The sequence below is a fragment of the Malurus melanocephalus genome, unplaced genomic scaffold (genome assembly GCF_030028575.1).
Source record: "Malurus melanocephalus ecotype Western Australia unplaced genomic scaffold, MMel_1.1 scaffold_86, whole genome shotgun sequence".
Lineage (NCBI taxonomy): Eukaryota > Metazoa > Chordata > Aves > Passeriformes > Maluridae > Malurus > Malurus melanocephalus.
This window is the reverse complement of record NW_026623318.1, coordinates 1,794,615-1,821,111: the sequence shown is the minus strand read 5'-3', so window position 1 is coordinate 1,821,111 and position 26,497 is coordinate 1,794,615. Positions and strand designations below refer to the sequence as shown.

At 57.8% G+C, this 26,497-nt stretch overlaps 3 protein-coding genes across 5 annotated transcripts; all 3 read left to right on the top strand.

Annotated features, from left to right (window-relative positions):
- Positions 1-385: 385 nt before the first annotated feature.
- On the top strand, positions 386-15,508 carry MLXIPL (MLX interacting protein like). Its single transcript, XM_057367924.1, is given in 17 exon segments — positions 386-910; positions 4,406-4,512; positions 4,645-4,727; positions 4,887-4,976; positions 5,200-5,244; positions 5,542-5,740; positions 6,370-6,447; positions 9,775-10,001; positions 10,004-10,622; positions 11,220-11,293; positions 11,670-11,841; positions 12,480-12,592; positions 12,752-12,871; positions 13,065-13,192; positions 13,513-13,636; positions 14,730-14,859; positions 15,235-15,508. Coding segments are annotated over 17 exon segments (2,733 nt in total). The 5' UTR covers positions 386-614; the 3' UTR covers positions 15,363-15,508.
- A 596-nt stretch (positions 15,509-16,104) lies between these two features.
- TBL2 (transducin beta like 2) lies at positions 16,105-21,022 on the top strand. The gene is made up of 7 exons (XM_057367922.1): positions 16,105-16,283; positions 16,369-16,493; positions 16,719-16,903; positions 17,512-17,663; positions 18,742-18,868; positions 19,373-19,525; positions 20,477-21,022. Exons 1-7 carry the CDS (start codon positions 16,151-16,153, stop codon positions 20,931-20,933), a joined length of 1,332 nt encoding a protein of 443 aa, XP_057223905.1. The 5' UTR covers positions 16,105-16,150; the 3' UTR covers positions 20,934-21,022.
- Positions 21,023-21,516: 494 nt separating this feature from the next.
- On the top strand, positions 21,517-25,698 carry BCL7B (BAF chromatin remodeling complex subunit BCL7B). Of its 3 annotated transcripts, none has more exons than XM_057367920.1 (6): positions 21,517-21,677; positions 22,000-22,075; positions 22,830-22,926; positions 23,865-24,035; positions 24,230-24,309; positions 24,682-25,698. In XM_057367920.1, exons 1-6 carry the CDS (start codon positions 21,586-21,588, stop codon positions 24,772-24,774), a joined length of 609 nt encoding a protein of 202 aa, XP_057223903.1. In that variant the 5' UTR covers positions 21,517-21,585; the 3' UTR covers positions 24,775-25,698. The 3 variants fall into 3 exon arrangements, with proteins under 3 accessions (XP_057223903.1, XP_057223902.1, XP_057223904.1); XM_057367919.1 differs by having other exon boundaries at positions 23,850-24,035; XM_057367921.1 differs by having other exon boundaries at positions 21,557-21,645; positions 23,850-24,035.
- Positions 25,699-26,497: the final 799 nt, after the last annotated feature.

Below are 26,497 nucleotides of genomic sequence, written 5' to 3'. Positions count from 1 at the left end.
RCTATAATTTTACCTGTTTGTGTCCCTTAATCTATATTTGTTCCCTTGAAAGTGCGGGGAGATCCATTAAAGCAGAGGCACTGGGTAAATACTGCCTGCTCCTCACTCCACCAGCACCCGGGATAAGCGATTAACTCCGGGTAAACAGAGCCGACTGCCAGCCAACCCTTGGCCACCAGCAAGAGGGGATAGAGGACCTGCAGKGCTCCTCTGCAGATGTGTGGGAGACGTAGAAGCTGGGGTTGTCAGGGACACTGCTGGAGCAGGACGGTGGCATGGAGCTGAAGTTCTGGTGACCAGTGCCCAGTGCCTGGTGGCCATTGGACACGTCCTGCTGAYGGTGTGCCATGGGCGGGATCAGCCACCAGCAATATAAATAGGGCTGGCAGTGAATCCGCCCTCACAAACCAACTGCTGAACCCTGGAGCGTGGAASAGACAGTGTGAGCTGGGTGGAGGAGGTGCCAGAAGGAGGTGTGGTGCCTGTGTCCTGCACTGGGGAGCCCAACAGCACGTGCTCGATGCCAGCGCAGTGCCTGTAGGGCTTCAGCTCAACCGGGATGTGGATCACAGCACTGGGTCAGATCCATAAGGGCTCTCCAGTAGGCACTGGGAATGGCAGGAGCTCAGGTGGGGCTCCCAGGACCTTTCCTGGAGTCTCCAGTTGGGACTTGCCCCGTCTCCGACTCTGACTCCGACTCAGAGGAYGCAGCCATGGGTGGCACAGGACCCAGCACTGGGGCACAGAATCCCTCCCAGGTCATCCACAGTGGCCACTTCATGGTGTCRTCCCCGCACAGCGACTCACTGCCCCGGCGACGGCACCACCGTGCTGAGCCCGAGCCGGCTGATCCCAGGAGCATCGACCCGACCCTCACCCGGCTCTTTGAGTGCATGAGCCTGGAGTACAGGTGAGTCCCAGAGCCCTTGCATGTGTCTTATGGACCCCTAGCTAGCTGAAGGCAGGAGGCCAGCTGAGCCCTGTTGCCCAGTCAGGAATTTGTTTCCATCTGACATCCTCCTCCTCCTCCTCTTCTCCATGGGSTGTGATGTGCCACATGCTCAGCAGTCACCATCCTGGAAAGTTTCAGGGAGAAAGACCTGATGTTGGGTTACTGRCTGTGGAGCCAGGTGAGAAGTTTCTACTCTTTTCATGTATAGGTTGACTCTCCTCCATTTTCCCATGAGATCTGCTGTCAGTGTGCCCAGCTGCAATTCCCTCCTGGCCAGACCTAGTGCACTCCATAGAGCAACAGTGACCCTGTGGACAGCTAACAGTTCTTTGGCAATCCAACCCAAAGCAGGAGTCCTGCCTTCTGTCCTTGACTCTGTCCACATGTCCTGACATCCCTTGGGACTGGATGGCTGCACACGTTTTGTCCAAGGTCTCCTGAAAGCTTTCCTCCTTCTCTCTGGCAAAATCAAACTGCATTGTTCCCCTGGCACACAAATTGCCCAAGGCCAATGACAGCTCTTTGGTGACAGCAGGACAGACTGCATCATGTGTCCTACTACCATGGTCCACATTTTTGGAGGCAGCTCCCCTCCTTTGTCAAGCTCCAAGATTTTGAATTCTCTCCAGCATGGCACCAGCGTGACTTGGTCTGCTGGAGGCAGTGCCGAGCTGCTTGCATAGCTTTCCCAAAATGTCCAGATGTGAAAACCTTGAATGATGTTGTCCTGCTAATGCTATGTGATAACAAAACCTCAGCAAAGTATCCTTGAAGAGGTGCCCATTGCCTTGTTTCTCATYCAGGATCTCATTCAGTGGCTGAGCTCTTAGGTTTGCCTTGGAGTCCTTGAGTGCTCAATGCAATAGGGAACACGGCCACTGCCAGGACATCCCTAGAGATGCTGGGCACAGGGACAGCACTCCAAGGGTACCAGTTTCCACAAAGCTGTGTCCATCTGACCTGTCACCATATCCCAGGTTGTGGGTAGGATCATCCCAGTTTACTGGTAGCCAGYACAGCYRAGGCAAAAGGCATGGTTTTGGTAGWTAAATTTGTGAGAAATGGAAGATGAGTGTTCAGGACTTGCAGGGAACACTGTCYTCCTTTTGCCAGCCATGTCCCACAACCCAGGAAGCAAGGGAGGTTCTGATGGCCCCACAGGGATGCTGCTCCTTGGAAAGGATGATGAGGGTTATCCTGCCAAGGGACCCTTGGCTCAGCTRTTCCCCTCCTGCTGCATTCTCTTTGTGCAGCCTTGCATCTTTCCAGAACACTCCTTTCTTTCTCCCTGTTCTTGCTGATGATGAAGAGGAAAATACCATGTTGCCATGAAATCAGGAACTGCAACACCTGAAACTGCTGCATGGGAAAACGAGTCACAGAGCAAACAAGGTGCTGCTGGATCCATGCCAATGTTGGACCCARGCTGAGCCCTGCTCCCACCTCATCTCATACCACAAAAAGCCTGTAGCCAGTGGCAGGATCTGTGTCCCACTCCCTCCRACAGTGTAGGGTAGTAGGACCCTTAATCTTTTTGGGGCACCCTATACCCTTCCCACAGTTGAATGTGGGGTTTGCACCCATCTCCCCAGGAGAGATAACTTCAGAGAGAAAGGTGGGGCACTTTTCAAAGCAAAGCAGGGAGCAAAGATCAGCCTGATAAGCCCCAAATCTGAAAAGATCGTTAAGGGGGAAAAAGGCATTTGTTGGTAAAGCCCAAAGGCATCTCCCTGCTGCCTCCAGGCCTCACAGCAACTTGGTAGCCACAGCCCTCAAGTGTGGCCAAGGTGTCTGCCTCTGTCCCACAGGCTCGGGCTGCTCCTCTCAGTTGGCTGTGAGTGAGGAGCATAGCCTTGACCAGCAGGATCTGGCCATGTTCCCAGGAATCCCGTCCCTTCCATTGGCTCCTCCACTTGGCACCATCTTGCTGTTTGCCTTGTGTGCCTGGGGAAAGTTCAAAATCCTGGTGATAGCAGAGTAGTCTGTGTGTAGCTGAGTCCTTAACTCTCTGCAAGCTGGAGCCACAGGTCCTTCCCCAGCCCCTGGAGCCATGTGTCAGGCTGGGCCTCCCTGGGGAGACCATCCCCATCCACTTCTGCACCTGCTCCCACACACATTCCTGCATAGGTTTTGGAATTGTGGGGGTCCCGTCCTCCACCTCTGCCAGAGGCAGATTTTRAGCCAGGCCAAATCAGAACTCACCAAAATAATTATCTGAGAGTGCTTRGAGGTTTCACAAGCTYGAATGAACAAGTCAGAGRTTTCATACACCACCCTAATCCTMAGCACCTCCCTGGGGACAGAGTCTGGTGGCACCTAGAGAGGCTGGGAACAGGGGATTAGAGATCCACCTTTCCTGCTCCCTGCATGTGTCAAGGAAAAGTGGGAGTCAAAGCAGCACCAATATCTTTGGGTATAAATTCTCTGTAGGAGAGGAACGTGGCTTCCCAGTCAGGGATGCCCTGCAGCCGACTCTAGAAGGGACCTCTGGAGCAGCTGGCATTGTCTCAAGGCCAYGCCATGTTGCTGAGAGAGATGGAGAGGTCAAATGGACCCCAAAGTAAGGCAGAGAAACCCTGGACTCCCTGCAGAACTCCTKGGGCAGCAGGACCCTCACGACCTCCTCGGTTGTTGCACGTGAGGGGTTGTGTCCCTCCACTGGATGGAAATAAGACAAGGAGTGAAATGAGGCTTCCTGCACTGCAGGTCCCACCAGGGATGTCACCACCACTATGATGAGCTGCAGAAYGAACACACTGCTTCTAGGAATGAAGAAATGAGAAGCAGGGAGCCCAGCTCGGGCTGAGGGCAGGGGGGCAGGTTTGCAGGGATGGGTGCAGAGAAGAGGCCAGGGAAGCTCGGGCTGAGACCAGGACTTGTCTTGCTTTCTGTCTGTCTTAGGGCACAGGCAAGTGTCCCTTAATGTCCTTAGCATCCTCCAGTGTTGTCCTGCCTTCCCAGACCCGCCAGAATGGCTGCCCTGACTGTCCCAGCTGAAGGCAACATTTCTAAGCCTGGCCTGGTGTAAAAGTGCCCAAACACTGTGATGAGGCAAGAGCCACCACAGCACATGTCCCTGGAGCATCTCACCTGGGAAGGACACTTACCWTCCTGTCCCCCAGGGCCAGGACACAGCTGGCTTGGTCAGGGGCAGCAGGAGCCCCCCTTGGAGCTGGGGTTTAAATTTCAAGGAATCAATTCCTCAGTGTGCTGCGCTTTAACACAGGGGTTTGAGAAGCCTCCTGTGGGTCTGGGAAGCTCAGGGTTTARGTCTGTGGTGCTCCCAGGGTGTGCAGGAGCTTGGGATGTTCCTGTGGATGCTCCCAGGTGCCTGGCAAGTGCCTGCAGCSGAGCCACGTGGCTGTTCCTGCTCCTGACTTGTCACCAGGCTGGTGGCACCTGGGCATCTTTTAAGGTGGTGCTCCTCAGCCTTCCCTTTGCTTGGTGTTTCAGTGGGAAGCTAGTGTCTCCAAAGTGGAAGAATTTCAAGGGGCTGCGGCTGCTTTGCTGGGAAAAAATTCGACTCAAYAATGCAATCTGGAGAGCATGGTACATTCAGTGTGAGTATAAGCCAGACYTCACTCTGTCTGCCAGATGCCAGGCTGTGCCAGTGGGATGGGGCTGGCACCATGTATAGGTGCAGAGATAGAGATGGGGCATGGATACAGCCAGATGTGTTCTTCCCTGTGCAGATGTGGAGCGGAGGAAAAACCCTGTGTGTGGCTTCATCACCCCTCTGGAGGGAGTGGAGGCTGATGAGCACCGAAAACCAGAGGTAGGGCAGGATCTGTATGGCATAGTGGGGAACTGGGGACACATTGCATTCCGCAGATTAGCTGGAAAAGGTATTTCTGCTATGGCACAAGGAAAGCAGCCTTGGCTGTGGGGTGCTGGGGCTGGGGAGCTCAGCCATGACCCCCTGTCCTGCCCCCAGGCTGTTGTGCTGGAGGGCAACTACTGGAAACGCCGCATCGAGGTTGTGATGAGGGAGTACCACAAGTGGAGGATCTACTATAAGAAGCGGGTGAGTGGCTCTGCCTGTGCTCCTCCTCATCCTGTGGCAGTGCCAGCGGTGGGATGGGACACTAAAGTGCCCAACCTGGAGCCATGGCTGACAGGCTGGGATGTGATAGGCTCTTGCCAGCATAGGAAGGATGCTGGCTGCCCCCTGAGCACTGTCCCCTTTGCTCTGCCCCAGACCATGCCCACCTGCCTGGGGGGTGACACAGGCTGTCTTCTCCTTCCAGCTCCGAAAGTCCATCCGGGATGGAGAGATCTCCAGTGCAAAGCAGGTGAGTCTGCTGAGAAAGGGTGGGCAGTGGGAGAAAGAGGTGCACAATTTGGACTTCTGCACTGGACAGAAGGGCAGAGAAAAGCCCCAGGGCACGATAAGCCSATTGGAATGGAATGCCAAGCATTTGGGATCCTAGATTCACCCTCTGGAAGCTTCAATGTGCCAGGCTTTAAGGTCTGGAGAAAGTAAACACTGCAGGGAACATGGGAGCTGCCAGAGGGAGCAGCCAGAAAGCCAGATGTGGACCCTACCCATGAGAAGTGTCCACTCGGCTCCTTTGGTCCACCTCATGCAGGACGAGGAAGTCTGGAGGCCAACAGAGAAATGGTGCAACCAGCTCTTCTGCAACGTAGTGCCCATGCTGCTTGGGGATGAGGAGGAGGAGCCCGGGAGCAGGCAGCACTTCGACTTGGACACCTTCCTCTCGGACATATCYGACACCCTCTTCACCATGACACAGATGCCCAGCACCCACCAGTCACTCCCCGAGGAGGGTAGGTGCCCCAGACCATGCTCCAGCAGGATGTGGAGGAGGAATACAAGTGCTGCCTCTTGGCTTGGCCCATGAGAGCTGCCAGCTGTGTCMTTTTGGGCAGGCAGGGTCCCCTGGTATCTGCCCTGCTGGGGAATGGGGAAGGGATGTTCCTTTCCTGCTCAAACAAGAGCCGTCAGAGGAGAAGATGCTTAAGGAGTGCTTGGGCAGAGTGGGACCATCCCCTTCTCCCCAGGGACCACTGGCACCATTGAAGGACTTTGCCCCAGCCCCCAGAGCAGGTMCTGCTTCCATGGCCACCTTTGTCCCTACCTTGCCATGTCCCTGGGGCTATCTGCAGCTCCAGCCAGGCTCCGTGCCAAGGATCAGCCTTTCACTGAGGTTCCTGGGCACTGGAGGCCCTAGAGGTGCTGATGGACAGAGTAGTGGGATGGAATAGCCCTGGCTCTCCACAGGGTGGGCACTCATCTCTCTGCCCAGGGCATGGTCCAGTGACACAGRGCAACTCTGGGGTGACACGGAGGGGTGGCAGCCAGGCAAGTGTCAGGGCAATGGTGGGAGCAGCCCTCAGGGTGGGTCTTGGGGGATGCAGTGGCTGAGCCTTCATGTTCCAGCTCTGCCCTCTTCCAGCATATGTTGGGAATGCCGACATGATACAGCCGGATTTGGCACCCCTGCAGCCCAGCCTGGATGACATGGACATATCAGGTAAGAGGTAGCCTAGATATGGTACCACATCCCACACAGCACTGCACTCCGTGACTTCCCAAAGTGGGGGGGGGGGTCACACATTGGACCTGGCAGCAGTGGGAGCTGCTGAGGCAGGCAGAAAGCACTGAACACACAATAGCAGCATGGATGGGCAGGGGCTGAGGGCAGAGGCTTGGCGGGGGCAGAGGCCACGGAGGCTCAGGAAAGTCTTGGCCAGGAGCTGTGGGAGGGGATTTTGACAAAAAGAGGGTATTTCCAGCAGTGCCAAAGCCCTTCATTTTGGCTACAGACAGAGGAAGGAAAATTGTCCCTCAGAGGAAGAGGATATCTCTACAGAGTAGGTTCTGCTGTGTCCCCTCCTCTTTCCACTGCCCAGCCAGCCTATACTACATCCCCGGAGGACAAGTCACCATCCCTGCCAGGCTGCCCAGAAACAAACCTGGCACGGGTGTCCAGCTGGGGCCGCGGGCTGCCAAGGAAATGMTGGGAAGTGGGCAGTGGCAAACTCCCCCATGTTGCCATGCAGGCTCTGAGCAATAAGCATCCATACAGTCAGCTGGGACATGTCCCCATATGCCAGGGCAAGGCATTTTTGGGGACCAGCTTTGCCCTCGAACATGCCAGAGCGGTGGCCTGGGCACACTGTACAGGGTGGGAGCTGGTAGGGGCTTGTGGCAACCCAGCGACCCAGTTTGCTGGTAGCCTTGGGCAGCACCAGCATCTTCAGACCCCTCTGTGAGCACTCTGGAGCTCCATGGTGTGTCTCCACTTCCTCCAGGAGGAGGAAAAAAGGGTACTTGCGCCATACAGCTGCGGGGTGTTGCAAGACCAGATGCCTGCGGGGAGCAAGCTGGGCACTCCATGTGCCAGGGCAGGCAGTGGCATGGATGCYCTAGGGATGGATAAGGTGGGAAGGYTCCTGCCAGCACCCTCTCAACTCATTCCAAACAGACCAGGGCAAGTCGTACTGGGAAGAGGGTCTGTTGCCATGGCTGGTGCTTCATCTTCTGTCCCCTGATGCCCCAAGTGGGCATCAGTTGCTGTAAGGTGCAAGGACACAGCTGGAGCTGGGGAGRGCAGCAGCATCCCGTGAGGTGCTTGTAGACCTGTGTGTGGGAGTTTTTTCCTGGATGGAACAGCTCCCTGGATGATAAGGTGTTCCATCTGAGTGCTGAGTGTGCCATGTGCCCATGGAACTGCGTGGAGAGGAGATTGGGGTTGCTGGGTGCCAGTCAACCCAATTATGTCCCAAAAGGCCACTTTTCCAGCAGAGCAGGCTTTTTGTGGCTTGGGAGCAAGGATTGCCCAGCAGCCTCGCGCAGAGCTATGCAGGGCAGGCTTGGAGGGTGGGCACCATGGGGACACAGGGCTGTCACTAYGGGTGGCGTGGCAGAGCTCAGCGCCTGTCAGTCAGTGCCTGCAAACCAATCCCCAAATGAGGAAGCAACTCGTGTCTGCAGCGGGTGCTGGAGTGTGATGTGAGGCAGATGGAGAAGTCCTGATGGCAGAGGCAAGGGAGCAGCCTGGCCCTGTGCCCTGCTGGCACCGTTCTCCAGGTAGGATCTGTGCTGGGTACTGGGGCTAGGCTGTCTATCCCACAGGGTGGCAATGCTCTGGTGCACTGCAGGGCTCTCCCCAAAGCCTGGGACTAGTGCTGGAGGGTCCTTGGGTTGGGAAGGCCCAATTCCATTGGAGCACATCCCCAGGTTTGAGCAGGATGCCAAAGGTGGGGTTTGCTGAGCACACAGACTCTTCTCCCTTGAGCAGGGCTGTGCCCTGGCCATGCCACGCTGTCTGGAGCAAAACAACTTAATATAGCAGTGGAGGAAGACTGGCAAGAGATCCGGTTGAGGAAGGGGCAGAAGAAAGGGAGGACAGGGCTCCCAGGGACTGCCAGCCACCTTCCATCCCTGTAGCACAGCAAGAGGCACAAGAGGAATCAAATCTGACAAGCTGGGCATGACAAATGCCTATAAATACCTGCAGAGCTTTGGTGTCGGTGGCAGAGACATCCTGGTGAGGGCATGGCTGAGGTGGGGGCAACGTGCTGCTGGACTGCATCCCGGGAGGCCAAGCTCCTGCCTGGCAGCACTGCAGCACATGTGGGATGCTAGCCTGTAGAGGGGCAGGGATGGCTCTGTCATGCTGCCAGGGATTCATTATGGCTATGGCAGGGGGAAGGGACAGTCTGAGGGCTGASTGGGACAGCTCAGCAGTGGCTCTGTCCTGTCTCACATCAGTGTTCCCTTCAGCACACGGTATGCTGGAATCTCACTGTGCACAGTYCCGTGGCATCCCAGAGTGCTGGCATGCTTGCTCCTTTGGTGTAGATTCTCAGGCCTTTGTGGGTCCCAGCCAGGGCACCCTGGGTGCTGATGCCTGGATCACAGGCAGTGCCCCGAGCATGGCTGCACATACCAGGCAGGCAGAGCTGGCAGCAGGGTCTGGAGTTGGCACTGTTAATGCCTGGCGAGGGCTGGAGAGCACAGCTGGGTGCTCCCCAAGGGGGGATGTGAGTGCCTGTCCCCAGTGGCTGCTCAGACACTGAGCCTGTGCCAGGGGCTGCCAGGCAGCAAACCCAGTGAACTTTCCTGCTCCATCCTMCAGGGAACATCCAGCAGTGCCATCCCTGCCCCACAGTCATCCTCTGCATGAAAAACCTTCCCTGTGGCGATGCCAGAGCCAGCACTGACACAGGCACTGAGCCAAGGCATGCATAGGGCTGATGTGCTCAGGGAGATGGCTGTGGGGCCAGCCCTTTGTGCCATGGTGTCTGGGCCTGCGGAAGGAACAGGGTTGTGGGAAGGAGAGAGGAAGGGAGCGGGAGTCGTGGCAGGGTCACGCGGCTCAGCTTCAGGAAGGCCATGGGATGTGGTTAGCCGCAGGCTGCACGCAAAGCAGTGTGCTGAGGTGGGCAGCACAGAACTTGTCACCACTCCAGACAACCATCCCTCTGGCTTGGGGATGCCGTGACCTGATCATCTGGTCCCCTGCTGTGGTTGGCCCCCAGGCCCCGGTGTCATAGTCCCTGCCCCAGCCTGAGGCTGCTACAGCAAWGAACACCCCTGGGAACAGCTCTGGAGCTGGACCACATGCAGCCCAGCTGGGTTTTAGGGATGGGATCCCCACCCTTGGGTGGCATTCCACATGGGTTTTCCTGCCCCCTTGCATATGGCAAGGCTGGGCCTGGGTGCTGGCCCTGGCCCCAAAAAGTAAAGAGTGCCATAACAGAGTACAACTCCACTCCTCATGCCCCAGGGTGTCCTCCTCCTCTCCAGGCAGGCCCGCTTATGCCGGTCACTGTGTCTCCACTTCGTCCTGCAGAAATCCTCACCGGCCACCGGCTACCCCCATCACAGACACAACTGGGCTACCACGACCCATCCTGCTTCTTGCCTATGGCCGAGCCCCCATTCAGCAGTGGGGCATCCCTGATGGGTGTTCAGGGTCTGTCTGTGAGCCCTGAGGCCCCACTCCTACCTGGCACCCTCCTCCAGGTAAGTGGGATCCCAGCCTGCAGCCTGCAGATTACTGTTGTGCCAGTCACCTGTCCCTGACCCTACCATATCTTCCACAGCCCAGTGGTACCTCCCAGCTCAGCCTCCACAGTGCCTTCCTGGGCTCTGAGCTGCCCCTGGCCCCCCTGCCCCCTGAGCCCCCCAACACGGCACCCAGCAGCCTCAGCCCCCAGCTCCGACACAAGCCCGCACTGCAGTACGACCTCCCTGGCAACGGCCTCAGCCTGGAGCCATCAGCACCCCTCTATGTCCCACCCATCCCATCTCCCCGGGCACCACTGCTGAGCCCAGAACCCCCATTCTCCCCTCCCTCAGCCCCTCACTCCAAGTTCCCCTATGCCAGCCCACCTGATCCCTTGCTTGTCACCCACCCTGCCTCCCCTCTCTCAAGCCCTTGCTTCACYCCCTATGTCCCAGGGCTGGGCTATGCCACAGGCATGGTGCCCCAGGGGCACCCCAGCCCTGCTGCCTCCCAGCTCCTGCCCCCCGCCCTCCTGGGCAACCCCAGGTTTGCCCCCAGCAAGGARCTGCCCCAGGCCGGGGGTGGGCGGCCCAAGACAAAGCCCTGTGGCACCAAGACAAGGAGGCTGCCAGGAACCCCCCTGTCMCACCTGCTTGAGCCCAACTCCTGCCTGAGCCAGCTGCTGACCACAGGTAAYAGGGTTGGGGGGCTGTGAGAGGACACAAGGGTGAGGTGGGGGRCATGCTATTGTGGGGATCAGGATGGGGACCCCATTTCTCCCTGGGGTTGGGATGTTGCAAACACTGGGCACATGGCAGTCCCTACAGTGGGTTAATTCCAAACCCTGAGCTGAAGCCAAGCCTGGGGGATTGCCTTGGCTTCAGCGGCCTCAGAGGGAGATAAGGTCCAGCCCCAGGACTTTGCTACGGGCACTGCTGCAAAATTCCTGTCCCCAGTCTGGTCTCCACATCCCTGTTGGCACAGCTGGGTGGTCACTGGTGTTCTGCCAGATACGCTGCCCATGGGTGTGACAGGACAGGTCCCTTGGGCTCTGTCGTGTTTTTCTGCTTGGTGAAGGAGGTGCTGGGGGTMCCTGCCCGCACAAGGCTCCTGAGAACATTGCTGTCGTCAAGAGAACAGGCACCTCCTCCAGAGGTGCATCCCTATTCTCTGGGGCAATCCAGCAGGGAAGGGGCTGCAGCAGTTCTGGTACAAAAAGGGTCTGGCTGTCCCCTGGGGCAGGGAAAATCACCCCAGCCCAAACAGCCCCATTCTCCCTGTCCCCTCAGCCAAGCAGGACCTGGCCCTGGATACCCCTTGCCCGATGGGTGAAGGACTCATGCCCACRGCTCCTGTCTCCCCGGTAAGCACTCACCAACCCCCCAGGTTGAGAATTGCCTTCTCCTGGCTGCTGGGGAAGAGGCAGAGATGGGCTCTGAAGGTCACACTTCRCTGTGGGCTGAACAGACATGGGGGGGAAGGAGGGGGCATGAGGGTGGAGGTGGCAGGAGTTGCCTCAGTTTCTTCTCCTGTAAAAGAAYCAGGGCAGAGGTGAGAGACATCCTGCATGCAGGGGCCCTGGGGCTGAGGCTGCCCCTGCAGATGGTGGGATGGGGCTGCTTGTCCCCCTTCCCCATTTCCTCATGRGGGTTTGGCTGCCAGTGCTTGGGCAATGGCCAACCTGGTGTGCAAGGGGTGCCAATCCCCCAACTTCCCTTCCCTCTGCCTTCTCCCAGCAGCAGAGCGCTGTCCCCAAAGTCCCTGCCACCCTCCTCTCCAGAACGGCCCAGGTGAGCCCGGGACTGGCTCCTGACTCGGGCCCTTCCCAACTGGTGCTGCACACAACAGGAACACAGCCAGGCCCCCTGCGAGTCCCCAAGGCGGAGCAGCTGTCCCCCACCTTGGCCTGTGGTGAGTCTGGAGCACCYCAAGAAGCTCCACAGGGCACTGTGGTTCCTGCAGAGAGTTTGGAYCAAACATTGTGGGAATTTTCATTTTGGCTTCAATCCTGGCTATTTCCATTTACCCAGCTGAGCACAGAGAGTTCTTTCTGTGCCTCTTCACCTGCCTCTTTCTCCAGCAGCAAAAGCAGAAATAGGAAAAGACAAAAATGGAGCAAAATGTCGGACTGTGGTTTTGAAACTCCAGAGCTTGGTTTTGGAGMAAGAAGCATCCGCTTTCACCCACAGAAACCAGCACGGCTGCTGGAAACCAGGCTCTGGTGTTGTTCCCAGTTCAGTCTGGTGCTGCACACCATAACCTTGCTGCCCTTGGGATTCTTTCTGGGCAATTTCCACCCCAAGAAATGCTGGCAATTTAAAATGTCAAATCCCAGAAGTTCCCATTTCTGAGCAGTTGTAAATGGGATTTGGGATAATGTGGTTGAAAGCTGAAGTGGAGCATCCTTATCAGCTGAGTGGGGTGGCTGTCCCAGGGTGAGGGCAGCACCATGGGATGCCCCCCTCTGCCTCAGCATGGGACCCTGGTGCCACCTTGTCATGGGTGCTGTTGCCATGCATCTCCCCACAGAAACACCTTCCCTTTTCCAGGCAGYGAGTGGCCCAAGCCCAGCCAGGCTTCCCCAGCACCCACTGCAGGGCTGGGCACTAACATCTCCTCACATCACCCCGTGTCCCGTCAGGGCAGGCCTGATTCCGGCAAGGTAGGGCAGGAGCTACAAGCTCCATATGTACCCCCCTTCCTTCTCCACCCAAGAAACCCTCCATCCTTCTGCAAGCTTTGGGCTAGCCTGTCCCCAGTGGGGCTGGTGGCCCATGGCTGCTCCCACTGCTGGGAGGTGCCTGATGRCGCTGACCTGCAGCTGGAGAGCCGCCGCATCACACACATCTCCGCCGAGCAGAAGAGACGCTTCAACATCAAGCTGGGCTTCACCACGCTGCACAGCCTGGTGAGCACAYTGAATGCTCAGCCCAGCATCAAGGTGAGCACACAGGGCCAGCCCTGGGCACGGAASGATAGAGTTTGTCACCCAGAGATGCGGCACCCCTGCTGTGATCCACAGCACAGAGCTCCTCTCCTGCACSCCAGCCTGCAGTGCAGGAGGCTGGAGCACACAGCCCGGCTGTGTCAGGGTGGTCTGGATTGCCTTCCCCTCTCACCCCATGGCCCCTCAGGTCAGCAAGGCCACCACCCTGCAGAAGACAGCCGAATACATCTGCAAGCTGCAGCAGGAGCGGGCGGCTCTGCAGGATGAGGCACAGCATCTGCGGGAGCAGATTGAGGAGCTCAATGGCTCCATCAAGTAAGAGGGGCATGGCTGGGGGAGATGGGGGAGCACTGCCTGCTTTGGGGTAGACAGGCAGGGCAAGTGGCAGTGCCAGGACAGCAGCAGGACATGGCAGGTCTCCCTGGAGCACCTCCCAGCTGACTGACTCAAACCCTCTCTGGGAGAGAGCTGATGCTCAAGAGGCAGGACAGAGTGGTGGCCAAGTYGCCACCATGTCACTTAAAAAGTGTCCCACGCCTGTCCTGGGAGGGGGACATTGGCTGGCAGTTCCTGCTGAGCCTCTGTGACTCTCAGCCTCCTGAACATGGCCCCACAACACTGGTTGTGCCCCACAGCCTGTGCCAGGARCAGCTGCCAGCCACAGGAGTGCCCATCACACGCCAGCGCTTCGACCACATGCGCAGCATGTTTGATGAGTACGTCCGCTCCTCCACACTGCAGAACTGGAAGTTCTGGATTGTATCCTTTGGAGTCAGTGCCTGCTGCTCCCTCTGACCCTCCACCAGACACCAGGTGCTCTGGTTCATCTGCTGCTGCTGGGTCTGTGGCATCCCTCCAGTTCGAGAGACTTTGGGGACCACAGGGAGATGTTTCCCAGCCAAGGACATATGGCAGGAACGTGCCRAGGTGCTGTGGTTAAGAGGCATATTCTGCTACAAGGGATCAAAAACAGTTGGATAAATGGTCCTCAGGGAGAAGGGAAGTAGAGCTAAGCTTATGCATGGAATTACTGCTGGTGACATGGGAACTGGCTCTGAGAGGCAGCAGCCATGGATTAGGAAATATCCAGACACAAAGCTGGGGACATGATGACTTAGTCTTGGTGGTTGTGTGGCATACCCTGGGAACACAGGGATGGAGAGGATCCAGGGCCAAGGAATCTGTGGGCAAAGGGCTGGATCTAGTCCTCTGTAAACACACCGGGACTCACTGGCAAAGCCTGTGAAGTCTGAAATCCAAGTGGTAGGATGAAAGGCATTGCTTCCCATGGTCCCATCCAGCACAGGACATCTGGGCAAGGCAGAGGTGACTCCTGATGCAGAGCTGGGGAGCKCCTTCCTCAGGACATGGGGTATTGTACAGCCAACATGTGTTCCAGGACATGCTCGTGGTGGAGGATTACTGCCTGCACCAAATCACCAGTCCTTGGTCCTTGCAGCCTGGGAGCACCAGGGGTGCTTACTGGACACCTTGGTACCCTGTCCCTGCCCCTGAGCATTTTGCTAGCTGATTTCCTGACCTGCTCTGGAAGAGATGTCTTGTGTTTCAGCAACCTTTTCTGGCAACCCCAGCCATGACAGGGGTTTTGCAGCTCTGTCACTGCCTACCCAGGTGACACTCATGCCATCAGCCCAGTTTGGGCTAGTGCCAACTGTGGTGCTATGCTGGGAAGGMACTCAGCAAGTCTGTTCCATGGCCTGTCCTGCTGCCCCAGCAGTTCTGCTCCACAAGAAAGTCTGTCCTGCTGCCATAGGAGGGTGATGCCCACATCTGGGAGGTGGAAAACCATGATCATGGCAAAGGTGGTCCTTAACTCCTCTGCTCCCACTAGTTCAGTATCATCATCCGGCCCCTCTTTGAATCTTTTAATGGCATGGTGTCCACAGCCAGCATGGAGAGCCTCACCCAGACATCCCTTGCCTGGCTGGACCAGCACTGCTCCCTCCCAGCGCTTCGGCCGAGTAGGTGAACCTGTGCCTGGCTGTGGCACCCTGAGCAAGTTGGGTTGGCATGGACTAAGGGAAAGGAGGGGAAAATGACAGGGATGTCCTGGGGGATGGCAGGGTTGATCTGTGGGATGTCCTGGAGCTCGTGCTGATTCCTTTCCCGTGCCCCTGTCACACCTACACCTCAGCTGAGCCAGCTGTGCCCTAACCCCGTGCCCTAGCAGGGCAGGCTCAGCCCTCCCTAAAGCCCCATAGGATGGGTTTCCCTTCATCGCGGTGGGGCTGTGGCAGGGATCTGCCCAACGGTTCGGGGGCCTGAAGGAGGGCCGGGCAGCGCTGTCTTCCCCAGGATGGGTCACGCTTTCTAGTCCCTGTCCCCTGTCCCCGCAGCCGTCCTGAGCTCCCTGCGGCAGCTGAGCATCTCCACCTCCATCCTCAGCGACCCGGCCCGTGTTCCCGAGCAGGCGGCGCGGGCGGTGGCGGCGCCAGGAGGCCGCGGCTCCTCTTCCCCCTCGTGACCGCCCCGGAGAGCGGTTCGGGGGCTGCGCAGGGCCCCGTGGCCACCGGCGTGGGAGCCGGGGCTGCTCGAGGGCTGTTCCCCTTGCACCCCCGCGATAAAGGACTTGCTGTGTGACAGACCACGCGTGGTTCTTCAGCCCCGGGGCTGCTCTCTGGGCGCGGCCGGGAAGGGCGGAGGGGGACCGGGGCTTCATGGGGGGTGAGAGCTGGGGCTGGAAGCGGGGCCAGGGGCTGGGGAAGGATGAGGGAAACCGGTGTTGCGGGGCGAGTGTGAGCAGGAGTGGGGGGAATAAGCCGGTGCTGTGGTGGGGGCGTGAAGGGAGCCGGGTCTGGTGGGGGATGCGGGTAGGGGCTGGTGGGGGCAGGGAGTGAGGGTTAAGAGCTAGCAGGGGTGATGGCCGGGGCGGCAGCGACCGCGGTAGGGGGGAACGTGGAAGTTGGGGGTGGGATGAGGGGAGCCCGGGCTGGGTGGGAGGCAGGAGCTGGGGGTGTCAGGTGCTGGGGGAGTGCGAGAGCCGGGGCTGGGGAGGGTGTGTTAAAAGAGGGTCTGGGGGGTCGACGGGGTTTAGCGGGAGGCAAGGGCTGTGGGGTTGAGAACAGCGGTTGGGAAGCTGACAGGGCTGGGAAGTGCTKGCTGAATCGGCGCAGTCGGTGTCTGGAAGGGAGGCCCGGCGGAACGGAGCGGGGGTGCAGTATTACAGCGAGGGGCCGCCCTGCCGGGGCCACGCGTGCGCACAAGGACATTTCCCCCGCTCCGGGTGCCGGTYGCTGACGCGGCGGCGGGAACATGGAGGCAGCGGTGGCGCTGGGCGGGCCGGGGCTGCCGGCCGCCCTCCTCGTCCTCATCCTCCTCGTCCTGCTGCTGGCGACCGCGCTGCGCCGCGCCGCTCCGAAGGAGATGCCCGCCGCCCCSCAGCACGGTGAGTACTGTGCGGACAGCGGGACGCCGGTCGGCATGGAGCGGAGCGGAGCTGAACGAGATCCTCTGCCCCTCTGCTCCCKCAGGGCCCAGGGCGAACGGGCACGCCAAGCCGGAGGAGCCGCGGAAGGCGAAGCCGGCGGCGAAGGCTCGCAGGGAGAAGCAGGAGCAGCAGAGCTTCGCACACCGGCTGCTGGTCGCTGCCCTCAAGGTACCGCGTGTGCCCGGGGCCGGTGCCACCCCGGTGCTGATGCCGATGTCCCCCTCGATGCCGGTGTGCCGCCGGTGTTTGGGCCGGTGTGTCCCTGGTGCTGCTGTCCCCCCGGGGCTCGTGCCGATGTCCTCCCGGTGCCCGTGTTCCCCCGCCCCCGCCCAGTGCTGGTGTTCCACTGGAGTCTCCCCCGCCCCATCCTCCGTGACCACTTTCTGTCTGCAGGGCCACAGCAGCYCCGTCACCTGCCTGGACTTCAGCAGCAACGGCAAGTACCTGGCGTCGTGCTCTGAGGACCGCACGGTSCGGCTGTGGAGCACCCGGGACCTGCCGGGGCGGGAGCACCGCTGCYTGCGCGCCAACGTGGGGCTGGACCACGCCGAGCTCGTCCGCCTCAGCCCTGACTCACGGTACGGCCGGACTCTGTACCGGCACCGGGATGTTCTGCAGAACCGCCTAAACACACAGCCGTTGCTTCCTGTTGCTCTGGGATGGGTGGAGGCAGCATCCCTCACTGGGTCAGCCTGGTATCACTGATCCATGGCCTTTCCTGAAAGCAGCTGGCACTTAATCACAGAATCACTATAATTGAGTTGGAAGGGATCYCTGGAGATCATGTAGTCCAGCCCCTGGTTGGTTAATGTGGTTTTGAGGGAAAATATCCCAGTTCCCAGCTTGCTGCACCCATGGAAGGTGCCTGTTGAGATCTCTGCCAATTGGCTCTGCAGCTGGAATGTGCTCCTGAGCTTCTCTGGTGGTTGGGGGAGTTCTTGCTGGGTGGGAAATTTGGTGGAAAAGCATGCTTTGGCTTTTTGAAGTGGCCTCTTTTAGAAAGAGAGGGAGGGATCTCATTTCCTCATGTGGGTAATACTCTTTTTCATTCAGTGTTGCTRTTGTACCAGCATAGGGACAGAACTTAGCGCCCTTGTAAATACTTTCACTTGCCGGTGTATCCCTCTTCCCAGGTGCCCCTGMGTGACCTGGGCTGAGCTGGGGCTCAGTGCCTGTCCCTCCACAGGGCTTTCATTGTCTGGCTGGCCAGTGCTGAGACTATTCGTGTCTACAGGATGACCAAGAAAGATGATGGTAGCTTTACCTTCACTGCAGCCTCTGAGGACTTCCCAAAAAAGCATAAAGCTCCTGTCATTAACATAGGGATTGCAGAGACAGGTATGGAAATGAGCTGCTCATCTCTCCACATCAGCTTTGATTTTCTTGTGAAGCTACCGGTTTCAAAGTGTTGGAGTTTTTGGCATTCTCAAGGCTGTGTACAGCGCCAGTACTGAACTCTGTAGTCTCTTAGTTTTTTTTAAATTTAATTTCCTATCAACTGAACTAAAAGGTGTCATTTTCAGACCGATTATGTCCCTGTAACCAGCTCCCCGATATGCACAGTCTCTTAATTTACATTTTCAGGGATGCTGTTGCAAAGAGGTCTGGTCTCAATATTGAGAGGATCGCTGTTCTCTGGCCTGCCAGTCTCTCTTTAACCAGTCAGAAATCTCTCTAGTGAGTTCATATGGTCTATCTTGAACTTCTGGGATCATCTAGAACAGAGGCGGGGGTGTGGGGAGGGTGTGGGAATTATGTCTTAGTGGTGAAGGCTTGATGGATTAATGCACCAGGTATGTGCCAGTGGGCAGTTGGAAGAAGGTGGATGTGAGTTCACCTCTGTAATAGGAGAGCAGGGAAATTGTTAACTGAGACCTTTGTTCAGCTGTGAAAGTGAAAACTTGCAACAAGTAGCTGGAAGGTAAACAGGCAACTCCCTGCCTGGGCTGAGGTGGAAAAGGGAAAGGGGAGCAAGCAGGAGTCCAACATGCACACAACCAGCAACCATGGATCATGGTGGTATGACTGGGATTCAGTTGCCTGTCTGTAATCCACAGCTTGAAAAGTGTTTATCCTTGAGCTGGTTTTGGGCGTGCAGGGCGGGTGGAGTGTGCTTTGTTCCTGCTGTGGTACAGCCCAGTGCTAAGCTCTGCACGTGGGGCTCAGGGTCCTGAACGTGGGGCACACATGGGCTCAGTGCCTGCTGCTCACTTGGGAGCTGGGGGAGTACTGAGGCATGACCAGAGTGAGTCTTCTGATACCGCTCTTTTCTCTGTCCCAGGAGACTGACACTCCTTGGATTTGGGTGCTGCTGTTGGTTTTCTCCAGCTGCAGGGAGAGGTTGTCCTGGGGCTTCGTTAAGTCTGTGGCAGTGTTAGRTCTGGGGCCTCTCCTGATCTTTGCCCTTTTTCCTCAGGGAAGTTTATCATGACAGCTTCCAGTGACACTACCATCCTGCTATGGAGCCCAAAGGGAGAAGTTCTGGCCAGCATTAACACCAACCAGATGAACAATGCCTATGCCACAGTGTCACCCTGTGGGAGGTGAGTGACAGGAGTTGATGTGGGCTTAGGCCCTTGTGTGTTGCCATCTTGCCTCAGCACTGCTGTTCTGGAAATCTGAGAACAGCTTTAGCCTCASATAGCAGACATGGGACAGAGAAAATGGCCTGTGCAAAGAAAACAGCCCTTTGTAATTGTCTGTGACCTCTTAAAGGTAATCATAAAATTAAATTTTTTATTTCTGGGAGATTGTTTATTGGGAAAATCTTGTGCTTTGCTCTGCCTCTGACTTGCTGCTGCGGGCGACTTGCCTTGCTCCTGGTGTGAGGAGTTTGGGGATCAAAAGCATCTAGATCTTTTCCTTTGGAGAGTTTCTTATTCCTTAATTGTTCTGGTGCCCTTCCTTAGTATTTTCTTTACCATCCGGTAAGGGATTTTTCCGGGTTTCAGGGAAAAGTGGAAACTCATCTGACCAGACTTGAGTGCTGGAGTCAGGACAGGTTTGTGTAAGAGGCAACCTATGTCTCTGCTTGTTCCTTCATGCAGGTTTGTGGCATCCTGTGGCTTTACYCCCGATGTGAAGGTGTGGGAGGTGTGTTTTGGCAAGAACGGAAACTTCAAGGAGGTGACCAGGGCTTTTGAGTTGAAAGGCCACACTGCTGGTGTACAATCCTTTTCCTTCTCCAATGACTCAAGGAGGTACATGTGTGTTAGAAGATGTGGAAACTCACCCCTTCAGGGTTCACTRGCTGCACCACTGAGCTGTGGAGAGTAAAACTGCCCTGGGGAGCCAAATCTGGCTCGTGCCACCTGTGAATTCCCTGCCCATAGGAATCTCATGTGGTTTAACAAGAGCAAGAGCTGATGCTGCACCTGGATCAGGGCAACCCYTGGTATCAATCCAGGCAGGGGATCAACAGATTGAGGGCAGCTTGGGGAGAAGCCTTGGGTGGTGCTGATGAGTGAGAGCCAGACATGACCCAGCCCAGAAACTCCCCATGCCCTGGGTTAATCCCAGTGTCCAGGGAGCAGGGTAGCTGGGGAGGGGAGGATTCTGCCCCATTCAGGTGAGACCCCCACCTGCAGAGCTGCCACCAGCTCTGGTGCCCCAGCACAGGAAGGGCATCAAGCTGCTGGAGCAAGTCAGAGGAGACACCAAGATRAACAGAGGGATGGAGCAGCTCTGCTAAGAGGAAAAGCTGAGAGAATTGGGATTGCTCAGCCAGGAACAGAGAAGGCTTCAGGTGACCTAACTGGCTTTCCAGGACCTGGAGGGGGCTGACRAGAAAGGTGGGAGAGAGACTGTTTATGGGAGTGACAAGATAAGGGGAAATGGTTTCAGGCTGATGGAGAGTGGGTTAGATGGGATATTGGTTAAGAAAGTCTYGGTTGTGAGGATAGTGAGGCCCTGACACAGGCTGACAAAAGATGTGGCTATTACATYTCTGGAAATGCTCAAGGCCAGGTTCAAAGGGGCTTGGAGCAGCCTAGTGGAAGGTTTACTTGCTCTGGAAAGAGAACAGGGAGTATACATGTGTACAGACACTCTTTTCAAAAGATCTCCACAGAGGATTCCTGGCTCACAGACAGGGCAGGGGAAGAGGTTCCACACCTTTTCCATGCACTCACCTTGCTCTCTTGTGCCTGCAGGATGGCAACCGTGTCAAAAGACGGCACATGGAAGTTCTGGGACACAGATGTGGAGTACAAGAAGCAGCAGGACCCATACCTGCTTCTGACAGGACAGTGTGCCGTGGTGGAGCCGTGCCGCATTGCCCTGTCCCCTGATGGCCGCGCGGTTGCCGTGGCAGGTGGCACAGACATTGTGATGTACAACACACGGCGTGGCGATGAGGAGGAACGTTTTCTCGGCGTGCACAGCCAGCCTGTGGCTGACCTTGCCTTTGACACCACTGGCCGCTACCTCGTGTCCTGTGGGGACCGTGCCATCCGTGTTTTCCACAACACTGTCGGACACCGTGCAGTGGTGGAGGAGATGGAGGCCATGCTGAAAAAAACTCTGAACAAGGCCACACGGGAGAGGCTGGAGCAGCAGATCGACAGTGCTCGCAAAGCGCTGGCTGCCATYTATGGCAAGAAGCACTAAGCTACCCACAGAGCATGAGGCAGCTGCACTCTGCCTTGGATATTTTTTTWAAAAACTCTGAACAGCAGTAATAAAAGAGTGCCCGGGTCCTTCCTTGCGTGCTCTATGATGGGGTGGACAGGGCTGGAGATGGTGGGGACTCCGASTGCCACATCCTTATGTTGTGTCCTCCCACGGGCTCGGATCAATATCCCATGGGACTGATTGCTCAGACAGCAACTACAGGGTTTCCTGAGTTTAAAGGCGGGATTTTTGTCGATTTGGGGTAGTTTTTTGGGTTCGTTCTTTTTTCCAGGACAGCTGCCCAAACTCAGTTTTCGATGCTAAACGGTGGGGATTGTGCTGGAGGGGACGGGGTAGTGCTGTAACAGTGCAGCGGCCGCGGGTGGCCCCGTTYCCCGGGAATGGCGGTGTCGGGGGTGCCTGGAGCGGAACGTGCCCTAAAGGCAAATGGCGGCGCCGCGTCCCATTGGCTGCGCGTCGTTTCCGTGCCCGCAGTGGGGCGTGGCCGCCCGCGCAGGCGCAGCAGCCGGGCGTGTCCGGCGCGGTGACGCAGGACGCGCAGCGCGCGGGCGGGCCGCGCAGGGCGCGTGCGCGGGGCCGGGCACGGCGGCGGGTGCGGCGGGGCCGGTGCTGTGGGGCTGCGCGCGCCATGTCGGGGCGCTCGGTGCGGGCCGAGACCCGCAGCCGTGCCAAGGATGACATCAAGAAGGTGATGGCAGCCATCGAGCGCGTCCGCAGATGGTGAGGGCGGGCCCGCGGGGGGGAGGGCCCGCCGCCCGCGCGCAGCCAATCACCGCGCCGCGGGGAGCGACCCTGGAGTGCGCGCCCAACCAGCGGGCGGGGGCGGGGGGCGGGGGCCAATAGGAGTGGGGCGGGGACGGAAGCGCCCKTGATGGGCGGTTGGTGCGGCCAATCACAGCGTGGCTGGGCGGGGCAATGCCGCTTAATGCTGAATTGACGTTCCTCGGGGCCAACCGGAGCGCGGCGGGCGGGCGGGGTTTGTTGCCATGGCGCCCCCGGCCCGGCCCGGCCCGGCCCGGCCTGTCAGCGTTCTGTCCCGCAGGGAGAAGAAGTGGGTGACGGTGGGCGACACATCCCTGCGGATATTCAAGTGGGTGCCGGTGGCGGACAGTAAGGAGGTGGGTATTGTGCGTGCAGACGAGCCGGGAGCYACCGCGCACAGCCCAGCCTTGCCCCGTTAACAAACCCCCTTAAGCTGACCCCGAGCCTCCCCCAACCCAGCTCTGCCGAGTCCCCCCAACCCCACCGACCACTGAAACGCCCCGACCCATCCCCGAGTCCTCCAGCTCCGCCGAACGCCACCAAACCCTCCGAGTCCCTTCCGAGTCCGCCCCTGAGCCCGAGCCGAGCCGACATCCGAGCCCCGTTGAGCTCCTCAGCCCTGCCGAGCTCCCCTGAGGCCCCACCGAGCCCCTGAAACCTCCCCAGGCTGACCCCCAACCCACCCAAGCCCTACTGAGCCCCTTCTGAAGCCCTGCGAGCCCCTGTCGAGCCCTTTTGGGCTCCACCCACAGCCCCAAGGAGCCTCTCAACCGACCTGAACCCCCACAGAACTATTATGTCCCTGCCAAGCCCTCTGAGCTCCTTTGAGCCCCCTCCCACTCCCTCGTAAGACTCTCTGCCTGACTCCTCTGAGGACTTGATTTACTTGGTGTCATTCCTAGATGGGTGTCAGCTCCTCCTCTCTTTCCTGATTCCCAGTCTCTTCACAGATGGAATTATTCCTCTTACTTAGAAAAGCGCCCCCAAAGCCAAAGGAAAAGGCCAGCTCAAGCACACCTGTTGGGGCTTCTGCAGACAGAATGGGGAATGTCTCCTCTAGAGGAGCCTTTGTTCCTCTGACCTCATGTTTGTGCTTTTTGTCTCCTCAAGAAAGAGAAATCCAAATCGAGCAGCACCACCACCCGAGAACCCAATGGCTTCCCAGCTGACACCTCTGCCAACTCCTCCCTCCTTCTGGAGTTCCAAGGTTGGTCTGGCTGCGCTCCTTTCAACATGGGGAAAGACTGCAAGGCTGTACAGTAGTTAGGACGTTGCTGGTTCTGTGTGCTGCCTGGATTGGGAAGAGCAGTGCTTGTCTCCAGTGTGGAGTTGAACTGATCCACTTCTGGATTGTCCTTGCCCAAACTGGTCGTTTTTGCTGTCAGAGTCTTAATGGGCTCTTTCTGGCATCTTCTGTGAAAAACTTCACAGGAAACTGAAGGATTAGGAATTCCTGCTCTCCCTTTTTCAGCCTCTGCTGGGGAGAGGCCAGTAGCCACATGCAGCCAAGCTTGCTATTCCAACAGTTACTTCCATGGACCTTAGGATGAAGGGGCAAAGGATGTGCTTGGCATTGCTCTTGGTCAGGGCACTGTGATACAGCCAGGAGAGGTTGTACTGGAGCAGAGTGTACACCTGTGCCCAGCCTCCACTCTTTGTGTGGTTAAGGAAAATCAGGAATGTGGTGGCACTTTGAGGAGATGTGGTGATGTTATATTTCAGGTCTGCAGTTTGGGAAGGTGTGTTCTAGGCCTGCGTCGTTATTGGGTGGCAGGCACTGAGCACTGATCCTGGTGTTGCCTGACAAATAAAGGAGTAACAAAGCCCTGCTACACAGCAGGAGATTCCTGCCCTCAGATGCTCTGGGCCCTCCCAGGCTGCAGATGGGGGTTTTGGCATTGCTCGTTCTCATTTCCTGGGTAGAAGCATTCCCTCTCCCATGGCCAGTTGGGTATGTGATTCCCACAGTGTTACGGTGGACAGTCCTGTGCCTGACAGCCCTTGGGCTTACGTGGGACATTGAATCCCATTTAACTTCTCTGACTTTGCTCTGCCTTCTCAGCAAGACCCCAGCTCACAGTGCTGCCTTGGCTACCTGTGCCCCTGGGTCAAGGTGCTCTTCTTCACCAGGTGCTGTTTCTGCAGATGAGAACAGCAACCAGAGTTCCCTGTCTGACGTGTACCAGCTCAAGGTGGACAGCAGCCCYAACTCCAGCCCCAGTCCCCAGCAGAGCGAGTCCATGAGTCCTGCCCACACATCCGACTTCCGCACAGACGACTCGCAGCCTCCCACCCTGGGGCAGGAGACCCTGGAAGGTGGGTGCTGGGCTGTGAAGGGAGTAGGCAGATGGATGGGAGCATGGAAGGCCCTGACAGAGCTATTGGTGGTCTGGTGGTGACCTTGGCGCTGCTGGAAGCTGACAGGGGAGTGGGGACTTCTTTTGCTGGATGGCTCAGCATTGAGCTGAGTATTGGATCTGTATTTTTGTTGACACACCTGTTCTCCCCAGAGCCCTCCCTGCCTTCTTCAGAAGTGGCAGATGAGCCTCCCACTCTCACAAAGGAAGAGCCAGTTCCCCTTGAGACTCAGGTAAAGGAAGGGGGATTTAAACCACCTCTAAATGTGCTTGGCCCTTTCAGCCTCACTGCTGTTCTTTGTAGCAGAAACATCTTGGTGCATGGACTTGCTCTGCAGTCCCAAAGTGCCCCCTGGGAGCTCCCAGAACCTTCTGGCTTYSTGAGCTGTCCCCTGGTTCGGATCTWGCATTGAAGCATGAGGGAAGGATGTGAGGGTGTGGGAAAATGACAGTTCTGGCAGGCTCCAGGGCTGGAGTGGGTTCCCATTCCTGGTGCCCTGGGGTCTGTGCACAGGTGACAGCGTGGGGTGTTCCCGTGGTGTGACACAGCTTTGTCTAGGTGTGTGTTACTCAGTGTCACTGCCCATGATCTCTGGCTCTTACAGGTAACTGAAGAGGAGGAGGACTCCAGTGCGCCGCCTCTGAAGAGATTTTGTGCTGACCAGAACTCTGTGTGCCACACGGCCTCGGAGAGCTAACCTGCCTGGTCCGGCGCCTTCGCCAGCCCCTCGCAGAGCCGCCTGGCCCCTCGGGACCAGCGCTTCCCTCCAGCTGCCCCTTCCCCAGTGTCAGGGCTCCCACCACTCGCATCCAGCGCGCCCTTCCCTGCCCTGCCCTGCCTGATGGATGGGGCTGCTGCCAGTACCTGCAATTGCCTCTATTTATTGGCTCCCTCTCTCCCTGCTCCCTGCCCTGAGAGCTGGGGGTCTCTGCTGGGTGGGGTGCATGTGTGGGGGGGTTCTCCACGGGGCTCCCTGCTCTCCATGGTCCCCTGGACACTGGCAGATGTTTGCCTGCTTGTGGCTCCCCTGCCTGCCCTTGTCCTGGGTGCTGGGACCAGGAGAGCCAACTTCCACCTGCTTCAGATGATGTGTGCACTCGGTTGTGGGAGCAGGTGGTGGTGGGTGCAGGAGGCAGTGAGGGGAGGCCAGCAGGGACCCATTGGGATGCTGTGCAATAAGCTGCTAGTTTAAGCCATTCATGCTGGGAGAGAGGGGAGTGCTTTCCCCTCCCGGAGGGCAGGTACTGGCCGGCCTCGGCTCTGCCGCGGGGCACAGCTCCAGCCCGGCGGGATCTGACTTCAGTCCCCCAGGAGCTGGCAGAGCAGGGGAGCTGCTGTCCTGTGCTGGGACTCGTTGCTCYGGCCTAGGTACCCGCTATCCCCGGGACGAGGAAGGAAGCAGCAGGGTGCTGTAGCCCCCGGGAAGCGCTCCCACCCTGGGGCTCTGCTGSCCCCCAATACCCGCTACCCGCCCCATCCCCACTATCCCCCCGCCGCCACTGCATGTCCCGCCGAGTCCGTGATCGAACCTGGTGAAGCCGAAGGTGCGGCCACGCGTGGAAGTGGAAAGTTATTTTAGCACTGAATAGAATATTTTTAAAATTAAACTATTTGAAATACAGATTAAGAGCACGATGCTGGCCGGGCAGGGCCTGGTGGGGAGGGGCGGGACGAGAAAAAATACAGAGAAAGGGAAGTTTCTGCGGCACTTGGCCGGAGTGCTGCGGCGTCCGGAGCTCCGTCTCCTGGGAAGTTCCGTCAACGCCCGGTAGCGGTCCCTTCCACTCCCATCCCTGCCGCCTGTGCCCGGCGCTGTCTGGAACGAGCGGGGACGACACCGAGCCCGAGTCGAGCCGGCAGCAGCGCCCTGCACGGTCGGGAAGAGAAGCCCAGAGCGATTCCCGATGGCGGCCCTTGCTCCGCCCCGGCCTCTGCGCGCTCTTCACCGGCCCCGCCCATCCAGGGGACTCTGCCCGCGGCGCTATGCATCCAGGTGTTTTGACTTCCTAAAGAACACAAACGTCTTTTTTTAATTTTACGTATTTGAAAAGTGTGAAAAACGAAGTCCGCTCAGCTGTGAAAATTTAAAAGTTTAATAAATGACAGTAGGGGACAGAARGCAAAAGGATACGGTGCCCGARGGGACACCGAGTGCTTGGCGGCATGCCAAAGACACCCCTTGGTATTGACTGAAACTTCTTTAAATACATTTCGTATTGCATCAGCTTAATGCCTATTCATAGGCATTTGTGCATATTCAAACTTTTCCGGGAACTGTTTAACATGTATCTGCCYTTTTAGAGCATGAGCAGTGATGTTTATGCSCYTGGGGTCSTGTGYRTGACCCCTATTCCATAATTTCAGCAGATAGTCCTCGTTGATGGAGAAGSGTCCGTAGAAAGGGCCTCTGATGGGTCACG